The sequence below is a fragment of the Otolemur garnettii genome, unplaced genomic scaffold (genome assembly GCF_000181295.1).
Source record: "Otolemur garnettii isolate 467f Iridium unplaced genomic scaffold, OtoGar3 scaffold00047, whole genome shotgun sequence".
Taxonomy (NCBI): domain Eukaryota; kingdom Metazoa; phylum Chordata; class Mammalia; order Primates; family Galagidae; genus Otolemur; species Otolemur garnettii.
Window position 1 is genome coordinate 3,095,220 of NW_003852442.1, and position 24,583 is coordinate 3,119,802.

A 24,583-nucleotide genomic window follows, 5' to 3' on the forward strand; every position below is an offset into this window, starting at 1 on the left:
TTTGGGTGCCTGCTGTTACCTGCCTGGAGAGCCCCCTGTGAAAGTGGCAGGTGGTGGGACGAGGCTGAGTGATCATCTGAGTCAGGAAATAAACCCACACTTCTTCTCCACCCTGAGTCCTCTTCTGTTACCACGCAGCCCTCAGCACCTGAGAGGTCACTTTCAAGAAGGAAAGAGCCAAGTTCGGTGACTGAACAAACTCATTTCCAATCCCAGCTCTCCCAGTGTCTCATTGAGCCTCTCTAAGCCTCAATTTTCCTAATCTGTAAAATGTGCCAGACAAAACCTACCTGGTTCACAGGGTTGTAATGAAGATTAGACACTAAAACAGATGTGAAAGTCACTGGCTGTCCTTCCCTCTGTTTTGGGTTTGCCACCAGGTCTACAGCTGGGGAATAGCTGAGCCAAATGTGGGGTTTTCTGACCACAAGTGCTTTCCCAGAAACAGTTCCTCTTCAAAGTTATTATTTCAAAATCTGAATAGGTTATATATGCACATGATACACAAATTCAAAAAGTCTAAAAGGGGGAGAAGTGAGTCTCCTTCTGATTCTGACCCTCCCCACCCCCACACCCAGTTCCCCTCCCCAGAGGCAAGCCTGTCACCTTGTTTCTTGTGTCTTTCTCTAGGTCAGTCATTTATGCATTTCTATAAAAGTGAAGCATTATCCTACATACACTGCTCTGCATCTTTTTTTTTTTAATTTAAATTTACCAATGTTTCTTGAATGTTCTCCCCATCTGTACATATAGAGCTTTCTCATTCTTTTTCATTTGTACTTTTTCTTTGAAAAGTCTCAATATTATCCAAAAGTTGCAAGAATAGGAAAATGAACAACCATATATTTTAAACTAAGACTCATCGTTATTGATATATGCCACGTTTGCTTTCTTTTTCTAAACCATTTGATACCATATCAACTCTTACTATTCCATTAGTATAGTAATTAAACAGTTAACCATTAGTAACTATTATTACTATTAGTATAGTAATGGAATAGTTAACTATTCAACTATTGACTATTTCAACCTCTTCAGCAGGTATCGCCTAAGAAGAACATTCTCCTATACAACCACAATATAATTGTCACATTAAGGAAATTCAATATTGATACAATGCTATTATTCAACATACAGCCCCTTAAATTTCTGCTGGTGTCTTATTTAAAACACATTTTTAAAATCCAAGTTCCAGCCCAGGCACTGTGGCTCACGCCTGTGATCCTAGATCTCTGGAAACCAGCCTGAGCAAGAGCCAGAACGGGTCTCTACTAATAATAGAAAGATTACCTGGGCTTCCTAGGAGGTGTCTATAGTCCCAGCTACTTCCTAGGCTGAGGCAGGATGATCACTTGAACCCACGAATTTGAGGTTGCTGTGAGTTAGGCTGACGCCATGGCACTCTAGCCTGGGCAACAGAGTGAGATTCTGTCATAAATAAATAAATTACAGGTTCTTAAATGGAACCTGTTATTTATTTATTTATTTACAAGTTCTTAACTGGAACCTGTTATTTATTTATTGTAAATAAATAAATGTAAATAAATTACATTGCAGTTATAAAGTCATATCTGGGCGGTGCCTGTGGCTCAGTGAGTAGGGTGACAGCCCCATATATCAAGGGTGGCAGGTTGGAACCCAGGCCCGGGCAAACTGCAACAAAAAAAATAACCAGGCATTGTGGCAGGTGACTATAGTCCCAGCTACTCAGGAGGCTGAGGCAAGAGTATCACCTAAGCCCAAGACCTGGAGGTTGCTGTGAGCTATGATGCCACTGCACTCTCCCGAGGGCAACAAAGTAAGACTTTATCTCTAAAAAAATAAAAAGTCTTGTCTCCTAGACTGCTGAGCCTCCTGCCACCGCTCCTCGTGCAGTGACACGCGACCACAGACTCAGACTTTTTTTGGCTCAGTCTGTGCCCCCCAGGCCAGGCCCGGGCGGCGCGACTGAAGGATGAGCGGCGGGCGGCGGAAAGAGGAGCCACTTCAGCCTCAGCTGGCCGACCCAGGCCCTGAAAGTCTCCGTCTGGAGCAAGGTGCTGCGGAGCAACGCGGCCTGGGAGGACAAGGATGAATTTTTAGATGTGAGCTACTGGTTCAGACAGATCATTGCTGTGGTCCTGGGTGTCATTTGGGGAGTTTTGCCATTACGAGGTTTCTTGGGAATAGCAGGATTCTGCCTAATCAATGCAGGAGTGCAGTACCTCTACTTCAGCAACTACCTACAGATCAATGAGGAAGATATGGCGGCACATGGGGGCTCACAAAAGAGAGATTTGTGACGTCTTTTGCCTTGTTCATGGTCATTTGGATCATCTTTTATCCTGCCATTCACTATGACTGATTTTGTACAGCTCCCGCTTCCTCCCTGTCCCGTCCAAAGGAAGCTTCTTAATAACCAGCACTGAAATATGATTGTTGGGGCACCCCAGCCCCTTGGAACCGAAAAGACCTGTGTTTCCTGGACCACTAATCAGTGTGTTGGGCATCAGTGTTTTCTGCAAGGATTGTGACCTGAAACTTCTTAAAGAACCATCACCTTTGGGGAAAGCATTTCTGAATTTGTCCATCATCAATAATTTCCTCTTGGATGCCATCATGTAACAGCTGTTTGCCAAGTGGAACTGTCATTTAATTTGCTGCACCTATGGATTCGGATGAAACATTAAAATGATGTCTTCCTCGATTCTCCATCAAGTGTACAATTTTTAAACTATCAGTGGCATTTTAAGTCTTCTGAAACAATATGGCTGTATGTACGTGGTCCATAGAGCACAGTACGAGCAGCACCTAATAACAGTTTCCATTGTAGAATGTTTTCAGATACTTGAATAAATCCGATCTTTAATTGAGAAAAAAAAGTCTCCTGCAATCTAGAACAGTCCCCCACTCTACTTTGTCTATTTTCAGTGCATGAATGGGCCTAGCTGAGCCATTTACATTAATAAGGTGTAAAACTATTCCTGCAAAAAAATAAAAATGTTTAACCTAAATCTTTTATGAGGAACGAATCAGAGAAATCCAAGTTGAGGGAGATTTGCAGAACTGGCAACGGCATTCAAAAATGTCAATGTCATAAAAGACACACGGAAAAGAGTGTAGAGCTCTTATTCTCTGTCTCCTTGGATGCTGGGGGTGGAGAATGACAAAACTAAATCCTACGCGTAAACTCCAGATCCAAAAAAACGTTAATTCCCGGCCACCTCCTGGGTCTCAAACTACATGAAAACTACCTTCCCCAGAATGCACCGTTCTGGAGGCTCTTCCGGCCTCCAGCCTCGCCCGTGGACTACATTTCCCAGAATACAGTGCGCCACACCCCACTTCCGCTTCTGACCCAGACGATTTCTGCAGTTGTGGTTTCCGCCTTCGCCGGGGTTGGGCGGGGGGGGGGACGCGCATGTGGAGGGGCCTGTGCTGTTCCTGGCCTCATCTCCCATGTGATACAAATAGGTGTATTTAGAAACTGGGAGACAATGGGGAGGCCGGGAAGCCCTTTCTACTTCCCTTTAGCCAGCAGACTGGCTGTTGGTGCCTCTTCATCTTGGGGAACCATGGGTGGAGCCTCTCCGCCTGGCCCATTTTAGGGTTAATAGAGGTCCCTTGGGCATCTGAGCATTCAATTGACTGTTGAGTTCTCTGGGGACCTTGAGGTTCTGTTCTTTATTCTGTGACATGTTGCCCCAGAAGCACACCCACTCCCTTCTAACCAGTAAAGAAGAAGGAAGGAAACACCTTTTAACAGGCTGGCCTTGTTCCTGCAAACGGTTAAATAGTTGAACGCCGGGCAACCTTAGCCGCGGAAGTTGACCTCTGAATGCTGAACACAGCCGTTCTCAGCAAGAGCCCTTCACTAAACCCACGTGCCCATGCCACTCCAGATCTGCTGAATCTGGCAGAGCTCCCCCGACGCTTATGTGCAACCAAGGTCAGAACCTCAGGTTTACAGGAAAAATGTGAAATGTTGTCCACCAGATATACCCTACTATTTCATGTAGAAGCTACCAGACCAGACTGCCCACCTTGAGAGCAGTGTAAGTGTACACGATTTATCTCTGTTCTCTGGGAGCCCCCAGGCGGCCCACAATAGAGAGAGTGTTTCTTCGTGTTGATAACCAGCTGGTATTTACCATAAGGCCAGTAGCCATTCATTGGTCAGTATCCATGTCATCCTGGTTGTTAAATATTTTGAATACAGGCCTGAGTGACAGCCAATGTTGTTTGAATGGAACTGAGGATAATGCAAGTTGGGAGACGCAGAGAATGGTCAAACACGAAGATTTTTAGTGACGACACTAAGAATATTAGGATTTAAAGAGCTTCCTGTAGCCACAGGTCATCCAAGAAGGCGCCAGCAACTCTCCTTACCCATCATTGGTCAGCATGAGGTCACGTGCCCATCTTGTCCAATCAGTAGAGGGGCGGTACTATGCTGTGGCTGGTTTAGACCAATGAAGAATCTGTTTCTAGAGCTAGAGACCTTGGCACTGATCACCGAAGAAGAAAGGGAACCTAGAAAAGGAACCTATACCACCACGTGTCACCAAACACACCTTTATAAATTCGGCCTTCCATGGACCTGACTGCAAAGCCTGGCCTTGTTGCTGGGATGTTGTAAATGTTTCTTTACAATAAACATTTAATGATTCCTAACGTATATTCTTTGCTGAACATTTATGGATAGAGAAAAGATTCCACTGCACAACATTAAAAAAAAAATTAGTGTGTTGGGGGTTAAGATGAGACATTTTAACTCTGGAAAACCCAGAGCTTCTTTCTCATTGCTCTCTTCCTGAAGCATCTAGCCTTGTTGGCTCCTCTTTCCAGATCCTCTCAAAAATTCCAATTTCCTTTTCTGGCTATTATTTGGAGCAATACAGTTCTTCCCAAACCTGCTTCCTTGTCCCTACCGATGTCACCACCAGCATCGCCATCATTATGGAGTGCCAAAAGATTTAAAATTTTTTGGTTGCAGGTAAGAGAAGAGCTAATCTTACACCCAATGGGAAACGATCAGCTCATGTTACTAAAACTCCAGAGCTGTAGTCAAGGCTGGATCCAGAGGCTCTGACAGTGTCCTCAGAACTCAGTCTCTCCTCTCACCCCTTAGCCTCCCTCTGGGTGGGCCCCACCTTCAGGCAGGCTCTTCCCTAAAGCAGCCCCAGCCTTCCTCTCTCCCAGCTTCACATCCACAGGGGAGAGCATCTCCTGACCCACCAGTTGCAGAGAAAGCTCTGAGCCCAGATCTAATCAGCCAGATGGAAGAGATGCCCACGCCTAAGCCCCACTGTGAATGGAAGTGGAATGTAGGGACAAGCTCAGGAGGAATGGAGTTGGGGAGAATCCACACCACGGAACCATGGACCTAAATAGGAGGAGACCTGGTTCTCTCAAGGAAGGTTGGTGACCATCATCAGACAAAGGAGCATGGAGATGGGTTGGAACATGAATGTCCACTCCAGTGCTTGCCGTGTTGACCACTTCTTGCAAGGTTAGCCCTTACTCTTCCCATCTCCTCTATAGAGGAAAAACTGTTATCCATTGAGTCAACGAGTAAGCTGAGGCCATTAGGTGGAGGCAGTGGGATTAGAATCTGGTCCTAACTCCAGAGCCAAGTGCATGTAGGTTCTCATTGTCCACTCTGGGGCCTAGTGCATGCTAAGTGCCCCCCAAAAAATCTCAGGGATGGGGCAGCGCCTGTGGCTCAAAGGAGTAGGGTGCTGACCCCATATGCTGGAGGTAGTGGGTTCAAGCCCAGCCCTGGCCAAAAACTGCAAAAAAAAAAATAAATAAATCTTGGGGATGGTGCAGAGGAACCTTCTGACCCAGCTGAACTGAACTCTGCCACCTTATCTAAACTCCTTTTCATCCTGCTCCACCCCAGAAGAAAATTAGCTGTGAGACTCCGGGCCAGTCACTGTCCCTCTCTGGGCCTGTTCTTCCTCTTGCAAATAAGCAAGTTGAGCCTCAATCCCCTGTCACCGAGGGCCCTGGGTTCTCTCTGGGGAAAAGCTAGGGGTGAACTAATGCCCCAACTTGTGGTCGACCGCAAACTGCTGTGGCCCTAACAACCCCAGGTGCTAGGAAAACAAGACGTCCCCTGTACCCAGCCCGGCCTCAGGCTGCCCGCAGTGCACCCCTGGCTGGTCCCCTGAGGGAGGAGGCCAGGCCAAGCATAGGCCCAACTTCCTCTCCTGCTGCCCTCCCTAGTCCGAGCTCACCACTGCTAGACCAGCACCCTGGAGCAGTGCCTGTTCTTCTGCTAGGCTGGGGCAAGTTCCGCCCCGCTGCAACTTCCCCATCTGGCATCTTAGCCTCTGGCCTGGTTAGGGCTCTCAAAACAGGTATCAGAAACTCACTAAGGCACTGGGTGTCAACCGGGGCAGATTTTGTCCCCCATGTAAGGTTTTCAGATTTAGCAAATGCAACCTGTGGGACGTGACTATGCTAAAATGCTAAGTATTTATCTGAAATGGAAATTGAACTAGGCAAAATTTATTTTATCTCACAACCCTCCACTCAGGGACATTGGCCAAGCCTGGAGACTTTCTAATCATCCTAAAAAGTGGGTGCTACCGGCATCAAGTAGGTCAAGGCCAGGGATGCCGTTCAGCACCTGGGTACACGGACAGCCCCCAGCGCAGAGATGTCAGTCATGCCAAGGGTAACAAACCCCGCCTGGGGCCTCGACTGGTAACATACATGGTCCCCTGCAACCTCAGGAAGCTGGCAGAGGAAACAGTGGTCATCCTCTGTGAAAGTCAGAGAAACTGAGGCACAAGTGAAATGTCTTGTTCAAGGTCACAATGTGGAGTTCTCCACCTGTCTGTGTATTCTCCTCTCTAATAAACTCATCTGTTCTAAACGCAGAGACATGCAAGTTCAGCCAGAAAATACAGGTGGAAGAGGGGTCAGGTAGAGCGTTCCAGGGTCTCAGCTCCCCAGGACTGGGCATTCTGGGCTCCTTTGAGTCTGGGTAAGCTAGCCCTGGAGAGGAAACGGAACTAGGGTATCATTATCAGGCTATCATCAATTGTGCCACCAGAGGGCAGCAGAGACCAAGACATGATCCTGCAAGCTCTTGCCCTCTTACCACCGCAGAGAGCTCTGTGTTAAAACTCATGCGGGGTTTCCTCCCTGGGGATTCTGTTTATCCTGGTTTAAAGTGGGCTCCAGGCATCAGACTTGTTTTTGGTTTTGTTTTGTTTTTTTTTTTTTTGAGACAGAGCCTCAAGCTGTCCCCCTGGGCAGAGCGCCGTGGTATCACAGCTCACAGCAACCTCCAACTCCTGGGCTCAAGCGAGTCTCCCGCCTCCGCCTCCCAAGTAGCTGGGACCACAGGCGCCCACCACAACGCCCGGCTATTTTTTGGTTGCAGCCATCATTGTTGTTTGGCGGTTCCGGACTGGGGATTCGAACCCGCCACCTTAGGTGTACGTGGCTGGCGCCTTAGCCGGCTGAGCTATAGGCGCCGAGCCTGGTTTTGTTTTTTAAGTCTCAGGTGATTCTCTTGTGCAGACAGGCCTGAGAACAACATCCCTGATGACACATCACTTGGGAACTTTAAAAAAAAGTACCAATGTGGAAACAACCCAAATGTCCACAGACGGATGAATGGCTAAACAAAATGAGGTCTAGGCAGACAATGGAATATTATTCAGCTATAAAGAGAACGAAATTTTCGCACATTCTGTGATATGCAGGAACCTTGACAACATCATGCAATAGTGTAAGCCCCAGAGACAAGTTTACAAACTTAATTGTATACCCAACCATGAATCACTGAACCACCTGTTCCTCTACCCACCACCCATCTATCCATTCATCATCCCTCTATCAATTGATCCAACTGTCTACTCATCCATCCAGTTATTCACTCACCCTCCCACCTGCCACCCATCATCTCATCACAGAACACAGGGACTACCACATAGTAGACCCATGTAAATATTTGTCAAATGAATGAACCCAACATTTTACAAATGTTTGCTCTAAGTTTCTTGTCAAAACAGGGCCAAGGGAGGCTCAAATGTGGCCCCTGATCTACCATGAGATGGGACCAGCGCCTGCTTTCGCTCTAGCCTCTGGATGCTATCAGCTACATCCTGGGAGGAGCCTCAGCCAGGACCCACTTTGCCTCATTCCCTCCTGCTGAGAACCACCTCCCCCACGGAGCTTATAAACAAGCCCCTTGCGTCTGCCTAGCAGGAGAACTAAGTTCTGCAGCCCCCTACTGCACACTCCCCCCCACCTGGGGCTACTCAGTCTAGAAGACTGGGCACAGCAGAGCTGCCTGCCCCCAGGGGAGTCTGTGATAAGAAGATTCCAGCTTTCTTTGAGATTCAAGAAAGCCACAGGGAAGCCAAGTTCCTGCTGTCTGGCAAAAAGTCTCATGGTCTCTTTCTGGAGGTGGCGCAGGCTTAGGTCCTGTCCACCTGACCCCCCACATATCCTTTCCAACCTATTCTCTCTCATCTCTCAAGGTTCACGCGCATGCTAGGGCTTCAGTTTTCTCATTTATATTTTGGCGTTTGATCAACACGATACTGGGCAAAGGGCCCAGTAAGTAGCAGTACTGGGCACCATGCCCACTGCACGCGATCATGAGATGAACAGAGAGATAGTGAAGCCAAACTCCCCCAGAGACAGCAGGGCCATAGGTGACCCGTCCTCTGCTCTCCTCCCACTGTGCTTGCTATGCTCTGGCTGCACCCCTCCCTTGGTTCCTCTAACACTCCACACCCCTCCCACTCCTGGGCCTCACATTGGCTGTTCCCTCGGCCTGGAACCTCTTTCTCCAAATACCCATGTGGCTCTTCCCTCCCTCCCTTCAGGTTTTTGCTCAAAATGTCACTGTCTCAGAGGGCCTTCCCTGGCTACCCTTCCTCCACTCCCTTTATCCTCCTTTGTGGCTTAATTTTTCGCCATAGTATTTATCCCTCTAAGATACTTTATCCTTTCCTTATTTAATTTTATTGATTTTGTTTATTGTCTCATTCTTTCCAGAACATAGTTGCCACAAGGGTGGGAGTTTTAGTCTTGTTTATTCATTGCTAGATCATCAGCACCTACTAGACTGACTCACACGTAGTAGGTGTACGGTCAACATTGATGAATGGATGGATGGAAGATGGGTGGGTGGATGGGTGGATGAGTAGGTGATTGGATGGATGATCAGTGGAAACTGGAAAAATAGAGGATAGATAAATGGATGAGGATAGAGAATGGGTAAGTAGGTGGATGGATGGAGGTTGGGTGGGTCGATGGATGAAGGATGGGTAGAGGACTGGATGAATGGATGGGTGGAGAGTGGATGGCTGGATGGATGGATGGATGGAATATGGGTAGATGGGAGGATGATGGAGTGGTGGAGAGTAGGTGGTTAGATGGTTGGAGGACAGGCAAATGGATAGGTATATGGAGGAATGGATGGATGGTTAGATAATTGGATGGATCAGTGGATAGATGATAGGTGAATGGAGGATGGGTAGATGGGAGGATGGGTAGTGGATGGATGGATGGGTGAATGGATGGAGGATAGATATGTGAAAGGGTGGATGGAGGGTGCATGGATGCATGGATGGATGAGTAGATGGGTGGTCAAGGCAAGGAGAGAGTGAGTGGGCCCACTCCAGCAGTCTTCACGCTATCATCTAGGTATGAGTTCCCCACATTGTATACAACAGCAGATCCCAAGGCTTATTAAAAAGTGGCCAACAATGTTCACTCTCCCCATGTCATTACAGCTCCAATAGATGGCCAGGGTTCTATGAGCAGGGAGAGAAAGAGAGGGATTCCCCTCACCCCCACCTGGGGTCCCAGGTCCAGTCCTGTCCTCCAGCCATCCCCAGCTAAGGCAGGTGTTGCCGACATTCACACCGCACCTCCTGAACCAGGGGTAAGAGAACTGGCAAGACATGTCTGGAGGAGAGGCACCCATAGCAGTGACCTTCATTCCGTGTCAGGGAGGTGTGAGTTTCTGGGGCTGCCAGGCACACTGGAAAGGAAGCAGGCCCTGAGACAGCTTCCCAGGACCCCACTCGTAAAGGATGAGGAGACCCTGGCAGGACACAGCATGAGGTGGGGGATGACCCACAGAGGAGAGGAGATGGGGGGATGCGCCCTCCACCCCTGCCCTGTAGGGTCCCCCCCAAAGTCCACACCTAGAGCATCCTTCCAACACCCCTGTGGCCAGCCAGAGAAGCTACAATGGCCAAAAAAAAACACAAAGGTGACACCAGCAAGGCTTCCGAGGCCAGGAGGGAGGGCTGAAGGGAACGCAACGTTGGTGCCAGCCTGAAGCTCAACTAGCCTAGAGCTAGGCAGGCATCTTCAAGAAACGACTGGATAGAGATCAGAAAGTGCCTTTCACACTTGCGCTCCTGAGACCTCTGCCCCCAAATAGGCCCTCTGCTCAGGTCCCCCTCCCTCCCTGGGCTCCTAAAGCACACCACACGGGATACTACCCGGCTGCACCGGGAGGGTTCAGTAAATGCTCCTTCATGAATGGGCACTGGACACAAAACAGTGGGGTTGTGGGGGCAGGGCTGCTGCAGAGTAGTAAGAGGGTGCACTACCACCCCCTGCTTCTGTCGGGCAGGGCCCAGCGGGACACCACGACCATTTATGTCGAGGCAACTCCTGGAGTAGGAGCTGAGTTGGCCCCTGAAAGGAATGTCTCTGGACCCCAAGATGGAGAAATTCAGTGGTCACAGGGGTCACTCTCATAGGGCTGCACCAGGGACCAATGCAAGAAAGGAGCAGTCTGGGTGATAGAGTGGGAAGGCTGGGGCAGCAGGGGCCCCTCCAGGCTGGGCACCTGACCTGGGCTGGGCTGCGCCGGGTCTGTTCTTTGCACTCCGCTCCACCTAGCACAGCCTCCCGCCCCGGCGCCCGCCAGGCTGGGGAGCGTAGCCGGGTCTCCATGGCAACACTGACGTCAGCACCCTCCGGTCGCTGCTTCAGCCCCTACTGCAGCGGCTGGGACCTGCAATGCTTGGAGCGCCAACCCTGTCCTCAGATCTGCGCATCCTTGGCAGAGGGGGGCCAAGAGGTCCCACTGGTCCGCTGCCTTCCCGACATCCTGCTTCTTCCTGCCCCCTGTCCTCGAGTTGCTGTCTCACGTTGCTGGCAGGGAAAAATTCCCCCTTCCAGTATCATTAACAGGAAGCCCCCCACCCCAAGGAGATCGTGCATTGTTGAATGTGGGGAAGGACGTGCCATCCTCCCTGGCCCTCTCTGTGCTTCCATCTGCTCTACTCCGCAATAAAGCAAGGGGGGCTGGGTGGGCACGCCTCCGTGATTACGTGGCCGCCTCCCCCACCCCTGGCCTCACTCCCGCTGCCCTGGAACTGAGGCTAGGAGGGTTTGCTCTCCCCTGCAGCCCCCCTGCAGCTCGTGCCTCTGCGCTTCCTTCCCCTCCTCCACTCCTCTGTGCCTTCCTGTTCCTCTTCTAAACTGCCAGGTGCTGCCTCCCAGCCTCCGTACACGCACTTCCCTCTGCCTGCAATGCTGTTCCCTGCTCCACCTCACCTCTCAGAGGCGCTCACAGCAGCCTGCCTGCCTTTTTGCCCTGCCTGTGGCTGTCGTGGGGGTGACTATGGTTAATAATAATGAACCTTGGCTCGGCGCCTATAGCTCAACCGGCTAAGGCGCCAGCCACGTACACCTAAGGTGGCGGGTTCGAATCCCCAGCCCGGACCCGCCAAACAACAATGATGGCTGCAACCAAAACATAGCCGGGGCGTTGTGGCGGGCGCCTGTGGTCCCAGCTACTTGGGAGGCGGAGGCAGGAGACTCGCTTGAGCCCAGGAGTTGGAGGTTGCTGTGAGCTGTAATGCCATGGCACTCTACCCAGGGGGACAGCTTGAGGCTCTGTCTCAAAAAAAATAAAAATAATAATAATAATAATAATGAACCTTGTGTCTCAAAACAGTTAACAGAGAGGAGTCCAAATGTTCTCACCACCAAAAAATGATAAATATTTGGATGGATTTGTTAATTACCCTGATTTCATCATTACATCACCTATACACAGGTGGAGACATCAGGCTGTACCCCATAAATATGTACAATGACTGTCTCAATTAAAAACAAAACTTACAAAAGGAGAAAAAGGATTTGCGTGGTTATTTGTCTCCCAGCTGCCTCTGGGGTTGAGGAGGGCCTTCATTTCATTCATTCCTGAGTCTCCACTGTGCCTGGCACACAGTAGGTGCTTAAATGTATGTTTTTAGACAAACTTATTGAGATGTAATTCACACATCAGACACTTCACCCTTACAAAGCCTACAATTCCGTGGTGTCTACTGCATTCAGAGTCATGCAGACATGGGTGTGGTCAATTTTAGAACATTTTCATAACCCAAAAATGAAACTCCAGCCCCACTCACCATCTCTGTCCTATCCCTGCACCTACTCGTCCCCAAGCAAGCACGAATCTACCGTCTTGTCTCTATGATTTCCCTCTTGGGGACTGTCCTACCTGAAATCATGTAATGTGGACTTCAGCTGCTGGCTTCTTTCCCTTACTCAGCACAATGTTTCCAAGGTTCAGCTCAAACATTTGTGCCCAGTGAATGAATGAATAAATGGATGATTGAATGAAAGAACGGCTATGGGAGGCAAGGGGAGGTGCCCCTCCTGGTGGGATGCAGGCAGTGGGAAGAGGGGCACAAGGTCCACCTTGGGACCCACATCTAATAAGGGATGGAATGCTGACTTAGTCTACAGCCTGCCTGCCCCAGGGATGCCCAGGACTGTCTGTAGCCCAAGACCAAAACTCCAGTCTCAGGGCTCAACCCTGATGTCAGATGTAGGGTAGATGCCCTACCCACGCCCCTTAGTCCATCAACACAAGAACACATGCTGTCCTTTCTTCACACCCATGTTTTTCTTTCATTCTTTTTTTTTCTTTTGAGACAGTCTCACTCTGTCGCCCTGGGTAGAGTGCTGTGGCATCATAGCTCACAGCAACCTCAAACTCCTGGGCTCAAAACCGTCCTCCCGCCTCAACCTCCCAGGAATACAAGTGCCCGCCATGATGTCTGGCTAGTTTTTCTAATTTTAGTAGAAACAGGGTCTCGCTCTCACTCAGGTTCATCTCAAACACCCTGAGCTAAAGGCATCCTCCTGCCTCGGCCTCCCAGAGTGCTAGGATTATAGGCATGACCACTGCTCTCAGCCACCACCAGTATTTCTCATTCATCCATTTATTCCACAGAAATACACGGTTACAATCTACAAGTCTTTCTCTTGTAAATGAATATACTCTTATTTTAAAAAATCAATTAAAATAGACAGATGCTTGTTTTCAATTGGGACTGGTCCAGCCTGAGCCATTTCTACTCAGGGTTTGCTCGGACAGTGCTCCTAGGTGGCTTGGAGGTGGCCTCTTCATAAACATGCAAACTAAGTATAATATAAATCATTTTACTCACGTGTAAATGCTGTTTCAATTCCTTTCCCCTTGTGCTCTCCAGTAGACCACTGCCTCAGCTCCTGACCCCATATGCCGGAGGTGGTGGGTTCAAACCCAGCCCTGGCCAAAAACTGCAAAAAAAAAAAAAGAAATTGAAACACAGCTACCCTGAACTGAGATGTGCTCTAAAGACAAAATACACACTGGATTTTGAAGACTTGGTGTAGGAAAAAATGTAAAATATCTCATTAATAATTTTATATTGATTATAGGTTGAAATGATAATATTTCAATAGGAGGCAAAAGGAAATAAGTTAATGTCACCTGTTTCTTTATACTTTTTACAAAATGTGGCTACTGGAACATTTTGAATTATCTACATGGTTTGTCTGGTATTTCTGTTGGACAGAGCTGGTCCAGAAAAGCCATTCCACAGGGGAAACAGCCCCCCAGCCCCACACTCATGATGGACACTGCTGGAACCTCAGGGCTGTGAGTTGCAAAGTCCACGAGGGAATCCCTGGCCCCCACCACCTGCCCAGCAAAGCCTCATAGCCAGTGGGTGGGAAGGAGGCACCCCAGATAGGACTTGCATCCTGGGAACAGGGACTCTAGCACCTCACTCCCTGACTCTGACAGCACCTCCTTCTCCCTGGCAAATCAGAGAGGTGATAAAAGCCAGAGTTTGGGGGGAATAGTCTGTTGTCCCTACCGTAACATTTAGAGAATGGACAGCCAAGAAGTCTGTGACCAGGAGCTGGGAGGAGCCTCTTCCATCCTCTCCTTATCTTCCCAGACAGGCAGAGAACCCAAAGATGCCCAGGATCCAGCACCACGTCGATTTCTCTGCTGAGGGGCCTCTCCCTGACAAATCCGGGGCAGGCAGGGCAGCTTGTGATCGTGTGACCTATGCTGTCAGGCAGGGCTCGTGCTTAGAAGGGTTCCATGTTTGGTTTAATGCTCTGCTGATGTTTTCTTAAAATCCTTAATACTTTTTGAACAGGGAGCCTGCACTTTCATTCCACACTGGGCCCTTCAAGCAATGTAGCCCAGGGCTACTCCAAAGTGAAAATGGTAGCTGCTTTCTAATGAGCTCCTGAGTGAGGCTGCTGGGCCCCAGGACACACAAAGATTAGGGTTAAGGTTATCTCAGCCTTGGTTGTACAGCTCGCTCTGTTGCCTGGGCTGGAGGGCAGTGATGCGATCACAGCTCACTGCAGCCTGGAACTCCTGGGCTCAAGTGACCCTCCTGCCTCAGCCTCCCAAGTAGCCAGAAGCCTCTAAGAAGCTTTTTATTTATTTTTTTTTTTAAAGAAGCTTTTAAAAGTCACATGTACAGGACCAGAAGAGAAAATTAGTGAGGCAGGGACGGAGGGAAAGCAAATACCCATCTCAGACCAGCTTAATCAGAATCAGGTGGAGAGGGTTTAGCCATCAGTGGGTTGCCCAGACTTCCCAGGTGATTCCAATATGCAATCAAATCTTCACGAGCAGCCTGGTCAAACTTAATGTGCACACGAATCACCTGGGGCCCTTGGTGAACCATACAGACTGATGCAGTAGGTCTGGGTGGAGCCTGGAACTCTGCATTTCCAAAAAAGACTCTAAAAAGGGTTGATGCTGCTCATCCCTGAACCACATTTGGAGTCGCAAGGCTCTAGACTCAGTCAAAACCCTTTTCTGGTTAGTTTCATCAGCTTTGGGGTGGGGACCGAAGGAAAAGCCAGCACTAGGGTTTTCAGGTACTTATCCATGTCTGTATAGAGTACACTGAAAAAACAAAACAAAGTCACAGGTCCCACCATGTACAGTTGTGCATGCTGTGCACTGCACAACTGTGTTACACCTAAGGGAGCCCGTTCACAGTTTTGTATAGTCATTATACAAATTTTCCAGCAGATGGCAGTAGAGTATTTTAAGGAAAGAACAGAAATACCCAGAGGCTTCATAAGGGTGGATGTGTCCCTCTGATAGAAGTCAGGTGTCACCACTCACCTTCCCAGGTCCAGACACAGTGGAGAGCAGCAGCAGCCATCTTTTCATAAAAAAAGGATTTTTTTTGACATCACCTTTGTTATCAAGGTGAAATACGTGCAACATACGCAACTTAAAAATATCCATTCCACAGAATTTAGACTATTCACAACACTCGCAACCACCACTTCTATCTAGTTCTAAAACATTGTCCTCACCCCCACTTCCCATCCTTCCAGTCTTCCCAGATGGGCAAACCTGCCATCTCCATAGGCTGGCCTACTCGGGATATTTTGTCTAAGCGGAATCATACTAGATGTGGTTTCGAGGTTTACCCACGCTGTTGAATGGAGCAGTACTCTTTTCCTTTTTATGGCTAAATATTAATAATATTTTGTTATCCGTAAATACCACATTTATTTACCATTTATTTGTTGGTGGACATCTGAGTTGTTTCCACCTGATGCTACTTTTTAAAAGTTGATGTTGGGGTGGCACCTGTGGCTCAAAGGAGTAGGGCGCCGGCCCCATATGCCGGAGGTGGCGGGTTCAAATCCAGCCCAGGCCAAAAACTGCAAAAAAAAACCACCAAAGTTGACGTTAACACATACACAGATCTTAGTATAGAGCTCCACCAATGTGTAAACATCCATGAAACCACAGGCTAACACACACAGAGGGTTCCCATCACCCCAGAAGGTTCCTTCCTACATCTTCCTAGTTACAACCCCTCTTGCAGAGCTAACCACGATTGTGACCTTTGTAATCATAGACGGACTTGTGGCGGTACATGACCTTTCTATAAATGGAATCGTCCAGCAAACCCTTGCTGAGTCTGGCTTTCTTCACACACCATAATACTTACCCAATTCATTCACGTCACTGTGTATATCGGTCGTGGGCTCTTTTCCTCCTGTTCTGTAGAATTTCATCTCACGAATATGTCACTGTTTATTCGCGCCCCTGTTGCTGGAGACATTTGTGTTGTTCTGCTGTACGGCGACCCCACCATTTGTTTATTCATTCTCCGGTTAGTGGACGTTTGGGTTGCCTCCACTTTGGGGCTATTATAAATAACGCCGCTAGAAACGTTCCTGTTTGTGTCTTCTGATGGATGGATGAGCTCAGTTCTCTCGGGCGCACACCCAGGCGGGGAGTTGCTGGATCGCAGGCCAGGCGTATGTTTAGCTTTGCTAGACAGGCCTTTCAAAGTGGTTGAACCGATTTACAGCCCCACAGGGCCTGTCCAACTTGGCCAGGAGGTGCCTCTGTCACAAAGGGCCCAGAAAGGTATACCTGGGGACCGTGCGTCTTCTGGGAGGGTTTTCCCAGCTTTCCGTGGGGAGGGCTGCCCCTTCAGCTTGTCCTTTGACGTGGTTAGTCTGATGTGTGACGCTAAGATAAAGATTCCGGTACAGGCAGCTTATTTAGGAAGTGGCCCAGGAAATATTAACGGGACAGTAGAAAAAGTCAGGCAGAGAAGGGAAGGAAGTCCCAACCAGCCCGAGAGCACTGAGGTCACCTGGAGGTCACTCCCAGGGAGGGACTCCGGGAGCTGGAGGAGAACGAGGGCCTTGGAGCTGTCCACTCCCGTGAGGATTGAGAGAGCTGAGGTGTTAATGCGCCAGCTCCCGGTGGTCCTTGGTTGAGGGCTGCTTCCAGGGAGAGGAGTTAATTCTGGGCCCTTGCAAGGGTGCCTGACGGATAAGCTGAGAAAAGAGAAAGCCAGCCTGGACTCCTTGTTCACCCTACATCCATAACAAGCACCACTCTCTATAACTTCCTAAGCCTCTCTTGACTGTTTCCCCGCATGGTTCCAGCCCCAGACTTACCCCCAGCCAACAGTGGAGCTCTCCCTCAGTGCCTGACTGATAACTTTGGCTTTGGTCCCTGTTCACTGCATGACCTCGACCAAGAGACTCAGCCTCTCCTGGCCTCTACTTTCCCATCAGTCCAAAGGGGTTATATTAGTACCTGCCTCAAAGCCTCGCTAGGAGGAAGACACAGAACCCTTCCCACTGTACCTGGCCCAGAGGAGGTGCTGCTAAGTGCTTTGTTTGAAAAATGAGAAAAATAGTCATGGCCCTCAGAATACATCCCAGACTCTGAAATATGATTGCTGAGACTCTGGCTGGTCTCACCTCCACCTGTCCCCCTAGAGTGTGTGGCACGGTGGCCCCCAGAAGATGCACTGACCCGGAGCCTGGGATGTGACCTTATTTAGAAGAAGAGTCTTTACTGATGTGATTAAGTCATCTTGAATCAACCAGGTGAACCCTAAGTCCAGAGAAATACATCCTTGTGAGAATAGGGAAGGACAGTCTCAGGGAATGAAATCACGTGAAGACACAGGTGGGGGGGGGGCCACAAGCTGAGAGTCACCAGGAGCCACAGAAACTGGAAACTGCATGGCAGGACCCTCCTGCGGAGCCTCCAGAAAGCAACACAGCCCTGGGACCTGTTGATGCCTTGATCGCAGACTCCGCCAAACTGAGAGAATAAATTTCTGATGTTTTAAGCCACCCAGCTTGAGATGGTTTACTACAGCATCGTAAGAGACCAGTACAGCTTTGTCACAAAGCGTTTAGTAACATGCACAAAACCGGGTGGCTTGAAAGAACAGAAATTTATCATCTCCACAGTCTGGAGTCCAGAAATCCAAAGCCAAGGTACCAGCAGGTGGCCCCTTCTGAGGACCCTGGGGGCAGAACCTGTTCCAGGTCTCTCTCCAGCTTCAGGGGGTTTGCTGGTGACCCTTGTAGCTTTGGGAGGTTTGCTGGTAACCTCCGGCTTGCAGCCCCATCACTCCAATCTCCGCCTCCCCCTCTCCTGGCCTTGACCTGTGTTTCTGTCTATTCACACTGACATCCCTCTGTGTGTGTCTCTGCGCCCAAATTTCCCCTTCTTAAAGGGCCATATTGGATTTGTGCCCTCCCTAATGACCTCATTTTAATGTGATCACCTCTGTAAAGACCTTATTTCCAAACAAAGCCCCATTCTGAGAACCGGGGTTAGGACTTTGACGTCTCTTGTCTGGGGGATAAAATCCAACCCCGACAGTAACAGCACACTCCCACATCTGCGCCCATCACTCTGTCCATCTGCAGTTCCCAGCGCAGATCCGTCTCTAGCTTGTTGCCCGGTTCTTTCCCCTCTGATGACCTGGAAATGTCTTCCTTCTTCATTCTCTACAACACCACCTCCTCCGGGAAGCCTCCCCTGACCCCGAAAGGCCTAGGCTGGCTGCCCACCCTCTGCGCCTACCACAGCGGCCTGGCATGGCGTTTGCTACAGAGAGACTGACTCCTTGCCTGCGTGCGTACATGGACGCTGGCCCCTGGAGGACAAGGGCCACTTCTCTTGCTGTGGCTTGTTCTTTTTCCAAACCAGTTTATTGAGATCTGACGGACAGACTGAAAGCCGTGGACCTGTAATGCTGACACATGAAACCGTCACTGCAAACCTGTGCGGGAAGCACGTCCATCAGCCCCCAGATCTGGTCCTCCCTATTTATCACGATCACTGTGTGTATGTGGGTGATAAGAACACTTAACATAAGATCTTCCCTCTTAGCACGGTTTATGTAGACGACACAGTATCGTTAACTCTGGGGACTGAGCAGATCTCTAGGGCTTTTCCATGTGGCACCCAAGAAACTTTGTCCCCTTTGACACTTGTCTCCTTATTTCCTCTCCCCCCTTGGCAACCACTGTTCTGTTCTCTGCTTCTACGAGTCTGATTATTTTAAATTCCGCACATAAGCGCTATCGTGCGCCTGGCTTATTTCACTTAGCCTGATGTCTTTCGGTTCCTCCACGTTGTGGCACATGGCGGGATTCTTTTCTTCTTGTAAAGCTGAATAGCATTCGCCGCTGTATCCATTCATCTGTTGATGGATAACTGGGTTAATTCCGCAGCTTGGCCATTGCAAATAGTCCTGCAATGAACATGAGAGCTCTGGTCACTTTTCTAGAACTTGAGTCCGGTTCTTATGGATTATACCTAGAAGCAAGGTTGCCAGACCACACTGTAGTTCTGGTTTTAATTGTTTTCAGGAAGCTCCTTACTGCTTTTCATAATGGCTACACCAATTTGCATTCTCACCGGCAATGTGGCCAGGTTCCTTTTCCCCACATCTTTGCCAACATTTATCTATTTTGTTTTTTAAACAATAGCCATCTTCACAGGGGCGAGGCGATATCAGATTGTGGTTTTGATTTGATTTGCATTTCCTTGATGATTAGTGATGCTGAACACCTTTTCATATGCCCGTTGGCCCTTTGGACGTCTCCTTTGGAGAAATGGAGACATGTCTATTCAGCTTCTTTGCCCATGTTTTTATCGGGTAATGAGGGGTTTTGGTATTGAGTTGTAGGTCTCCCATATTTTCCAGCACTCCTCATCAGACCTACTGGAAGCAAGTGCTCGGTAATGGAATTGTTGAATGTATGAATGGGTGAATGAATGAATGAGGCCAGGGCCTTTTCCAAGGTTCTCTGACCCCTTTCCCTGCTAGCCTGTAGGGGAACTCCTAGCAGAGCCCAGCTGGCTGTAGAGCAGTCTGTCAGTCACAGATGACAGCTGGGCTAGCCGGGTTCCCACTCTGTACAACTTTAGGGACGCTGTGCACGATGCTCTGGTCTAAGGGACTGGGACACAGCATGCCCTAAGGTGGCACGAGGAGAGGGGCTAACTGGAGGAACGTGAAGTGGCACGGGCAGGCCCTAGGGCTCAGCTTCTTAGAACCCGATCGTTGTTCCCCCACTTGCAAGATTTGCCTTGAAACTTCTGATTAAAACCTCTGACCCCAGCAGAGGACGTGGATCTCTGTTGGACTCTCACTGGATCCATGGGGACTGGCAACTTCAGCTGTGGGGTTTCCTGGGGTGAGGTCATTGAGGTAGAGTCCTGGTGTGGAAGAGAGAGTCCGTGGGGATGGGGACAGGGGTAGACAGGGTTCTAGGCCAGGCGGTTAACATGGGATGTGAAGGTGCCCAGGGTCCCACAGCTGAGGGGAGCTCTTATCACCCTGGGTCTGAAGGGCGGGGAGGGCGTGGTACAGATAGCAGGAGGGCAGGGGTTGGGGGCAAACATTCCACATGCGGGGGGGGGGGTAAAGGCACAGCAAAGCACAGCGGGGGACCTAGCAGGGGATCATTGCCACGCTAAGGCTGAAGGGCCAAGTGGAGGGAGTCGTGTTCATCCACAAGCTGGCACCATGGAGGCAATGGCTGGTGGGGACTGAGCCCCAGGAAGGAGGCAACTCCTGCCAGGAACAGGTGAGGAGGCTGGGAAGAAGCCTCTGTCTTCCTCCTCCCCCATCTCTAGCAGGTAACCTGCCTTCTCCAGGCTCAGCCCAGATGAAGCAGGGTGGATTAGGGAGAGGGCTGACCCTCCGTGCTAACTGCTAACGCCTGTCTTGAGCTGTGCTGGGGGAAGGACCAGGACAGAGAAGGGGAAGCGTCTTCCCCAGGTGTGTACACACATGTGAAGCCAAGGCCATCTGGCTGTCTGGCCTGAGGATGGGAGTTCCTGGGTCCAAAGGCTTTTTAGGTGGTCCCATCTGATGACCCTTTCCCCCCAGCACAAGGACTGTCATGCTGACCCCTGCAAGTCCAGGGCCTCTGGGCTTTCCCATAGTACCCACTTTCCCTGTGTGACCTAGGTGGACACACACTGAGTACCTGACACCCTCCCACTCTCTCAAGGGCCACAGAGATCACCCATCTGGAGGGTACACAGAGGCCAGCGAGGGCGAGGGGACATGGGGACGGGCAGAAAGGGTAGCAGAGGGGGCTGGATGGTGTGGGCAAAAGGGGCCACTTCAGCCATCTGGGAGAGATGGCCTAGGATCTGGCTTAGGGTGGAGAACATTCTGGAGTCACATTGGCAGGCAGGTGAGGGGAAGACAATTATTGGCCCAGGACCACTGGACAGTGGGGCGCCCCTACTGAGCTGGGGGGCCCTGGAAGACTGGCTTGAGAAGTGGGGTGGATGTGTTAACTTTAGAAATGTCCTCAAGTTTCTTGGACATGTTAACTTTGCCTCTTGGAGACACTGGGAGAGGAGAGTGGGTCTCGGCTTCGCGGCTTAAGGAGCCCTGTTGCAACCAGGAGCTTGTCAGAAATGCAGTCCCAGGGTCTGTCCAGCATTAGAGCCAGAATCAGCACTTCTATAGCGCTGCAGGTGGCTGGAAGGCACATTGGTTGAGAAGCTCCAGGTGACAGCTTCCTTAAGGCTCTACAGCACAACTGGCCTGGGTCTATAGCAGATTCTCAGCTGAGGAGTGATTCTGCCCCCCAGGGGTCATCTGGCAAGGTCTAGAGGTATTTGGTTGTCACACATGGGGGGGGGAGAATGCCACCAGTGGGCAGAGGCCAGGGATGCTGGCCTGTCTTACAATGGACAGGTCCCTGCAGTGAAGGATCTGGACCTGGTGGCCAACAGTGTCCAGCAAGTGCCAAGCGGATCCAGGAGAGGGTGTCCAGGCACCGCCTCAGGCCTCCCTCTGGGCCAGGCTCCCCTGCCCCAGCCCCCACAACACCGCACAGAAAGGCCAGGCATTGATGAGTCACTTACAGTTTATTTTTGCCTGAAAGTATTTCACATCTCTTTGTACACAGCTACGTGACAGTAGTATTAACCATCAGGAAAAGCAACAGTGCGAGGGGAAAGGTGGCATGTCTTGTTTCTTCTTTTTTTTTTTCTTTTTTAAGATTTTTTTTTTTTGCTTCGGCTTCTTCCTGCACCAGAGTGCTGTGAAGTATGGGACCAGAAGGGAGGAAAATGTAACCAAACAGCAAAGACAAGACGCCGAGAAACGAAACACGGAACGGAGCACACTCACACACACACACAAAATAAAACCCGCACGGAAAGTGAAGTGAGACTGAGACCCAATCTCTTTTTTTTTTCCTTTTTTAAAAAAATGAGGGCATAGTAGGGGGGTAATAAAGTCTACCTAGCAAAGTATAAAACGACAAAAGCATGGTTTCCATTGAATAAGATTAAATATATATAAAACAATTACATTGACTGTGGGGGGTAGGTCTGGAGGTGCTGGAGCGGGTAAGTATTTGTGCTAAACCAACAGAAAAAGGGGCTGGGGGCAGAGGGGAACCCCAGATAAACCACAGATGGACTGTTCTGTACAGTCAGGGCTTGTTACGAAAAAGCCGACTGTTTATAAAAGAAACGGAGGTTGGTTTGTCTTCGGAGCAGGTGTGGGGACGGAAGGAGCGTCTTCGTTGCAGTGGTCACATTTATGGGGGGGTGGGCAGTCAGAGGCGACGAATCTCTCTTCTCCCAAGAGACCATGCAGAGAGGCGGGCATGCACGAGGGGCCACGTGAAGCACACGACGGCAGGGGGCCCACGGTGGCAGTCTCAGTTGGGGACAGGGGACAGCAAAGGCCGGTGGAGATGGGGAACAGCTCTGCTACCGGGCGGGCCAGGGAGGACAGGTTAGCACCCCCCTTCTGAGTCTGTAAAAGGGGCCCAGAGAAAGAGCTTGGGCCTCAGAGGAACAAGACTTCACTGTGGGACCCCAGTTCTCCTTCCTCCCCCAAGCCTGACCCCACCCCACGAGGAAGCCAGAGACATATGGAAATCAGATGGACAGACAGACGGACGCACGAGAGAGCATTAGCATATAGAATCCATTACGAAAAAGCAATTAATTTTTCCAAGGAGGTTTTTTTTCTGTCTTTTTTTTTTTTTTTTGGTCTGTTGTTTCCTTTAAAAAAATAACAATAGTACTACCACTAACCCGATAGCTGACTGGTTTATACAGCACTACACGCCAGGGGAGGGCGGGCGGGGGTGGGGCAAAGACTTCATAAATAAGATAAGAGGCGGGTCCCAGACCCGCAATTTGTCAACACGTCTTAAATAGGTGCATTATTTAAATCTTATGTACAACAAGAATCACTTTGCATAGCAATGGTGAGGACACAGGACGGGTGCAGTGACGTGACTGGGTCTTCTTGTCCCAATGGCGTGGGGGGGCGAGTTCTCAGCTCAGCTTGGGGCCTCGAGGAAGGAGGAAGAAAGCGTCCTTCGTCTGGCCCACAGTGGTGGCATTGGAGTTGACTTTTCCCACATGGCATTAAACACAAAGGCAAAGAAAATCCACAAAGGGTCCCCCCCTCCCCAGGCCCTCCCCCTCCCCCTCCCCGACCCGCTGATGCTCCTCTTGTTGCTACAAAGTCCATTTCAGATTAGGTCAAAGGTTCCAATTACGAAGCTAAAAGAATTAGGCGGGGGCTGGGCGTGCTTGTGGACCCCTCCCCACCCCCTCCCCCCTCCGCCCCCAGAAAGACTCCCCCATCTATCTCACAGCCAGGACGCTGGGGTAGGACCCCAGCACTGGCTGGTCTACAGCTATTAGTCAAGAGTTGTTTTGTCCCAGTTGCAAACATCTTCATGCCTCGAGCTGGGAGCTTCACCAGGCTTCTGTGTAGCGAACATCTACTTCCTTCAAATTGGGAAGCTTGGCCTGTAGAGTAGCAAGAAAGGTCTTTGTCACACGAAAGCCATTCCCTCCTGGAACCTGCCTAGTCCATCCATGTAGATGGTGGGGGGGTCCCTGACATCCTCTCCTGAACCATACTGTGGGCCACCTGTGGCTCTTGGAGGGCTGGGTGACCTTCAGCAGAGCACACGGCAGGTGGGATGTGTTCGAAGCAGGCGGTGGGGATTACGTGCCCTCACTTCAGATGGCTTTGGGTCTTTGGCTTTATGGGCCCAAGGGCCTCAGAAGCCCACCTCTGGCACTTGCTGGCTACACAGCCACGAGCAGGTGACTCAGTCTCTTAGAGCCTCAGTTTCTTCATGTGTGGAGTGGATCTGAGTCTAGTCCAGGTTCAAAAGACAGTGGGGATTAAATACCAAATGCAAAGAAAGCCCCAAACACCATCACATGTTCCATGAAAGGGAATTATTCTCGATTTTACTGCCAGCTGTATTCCCACATCAGAAACCACACAGGGGATCAAGTAGATTGTAGTAAGCCTCAGGCACCGGGTGCAGCTCAGGCCCTCCCCACTCAGGGACCCCACACCAGAAGCACTGCTCAACCATCTGGTTCCACCATGCTCTCTGTCCCTGCTCCCAGGCCCTCCTGAGTTCTTCTTTCTTTTACAGATTTTTTCTTTTCTTTTCTTTTCTTTTTTTATTGAATGGTAACTAT

General features: G+C 49.9%; 1 protein-coding gene and 1 pseudogene across 1 annotated transcript in view; one reads left to right on the forward strand and one right to left on the reverse strand.

Annotated features, from left to right (window-relative positions):
* The first annotated feature begins 1,954 nt into the window (after positions 1-1,954).
* LOC105887121 lies at positions 1,955-2,344 on the forward strand (annotated as a pseudogene).
* Positions 2,345-21,957: 19,613 nt separating this feature from the next.
* CMIP (c-Maf inducing protein) overlaps positions 21,958-24,583 on the reverse strand; it is a 229,655-nt gene continuing 227,029 nt past the window's right edge. The window contains exon 21 of the mRNA XM_003791303.3: positions 21,958-23,890. Coding sequence (XP_003791351.1) covers positions 23,837-23,890 — 54 coding nt within the window. The 3' untranslated portion in view covers positions 21,958-23,836. The remainder of the gene's footprint in view (positions 23,891-24,583) is intronic.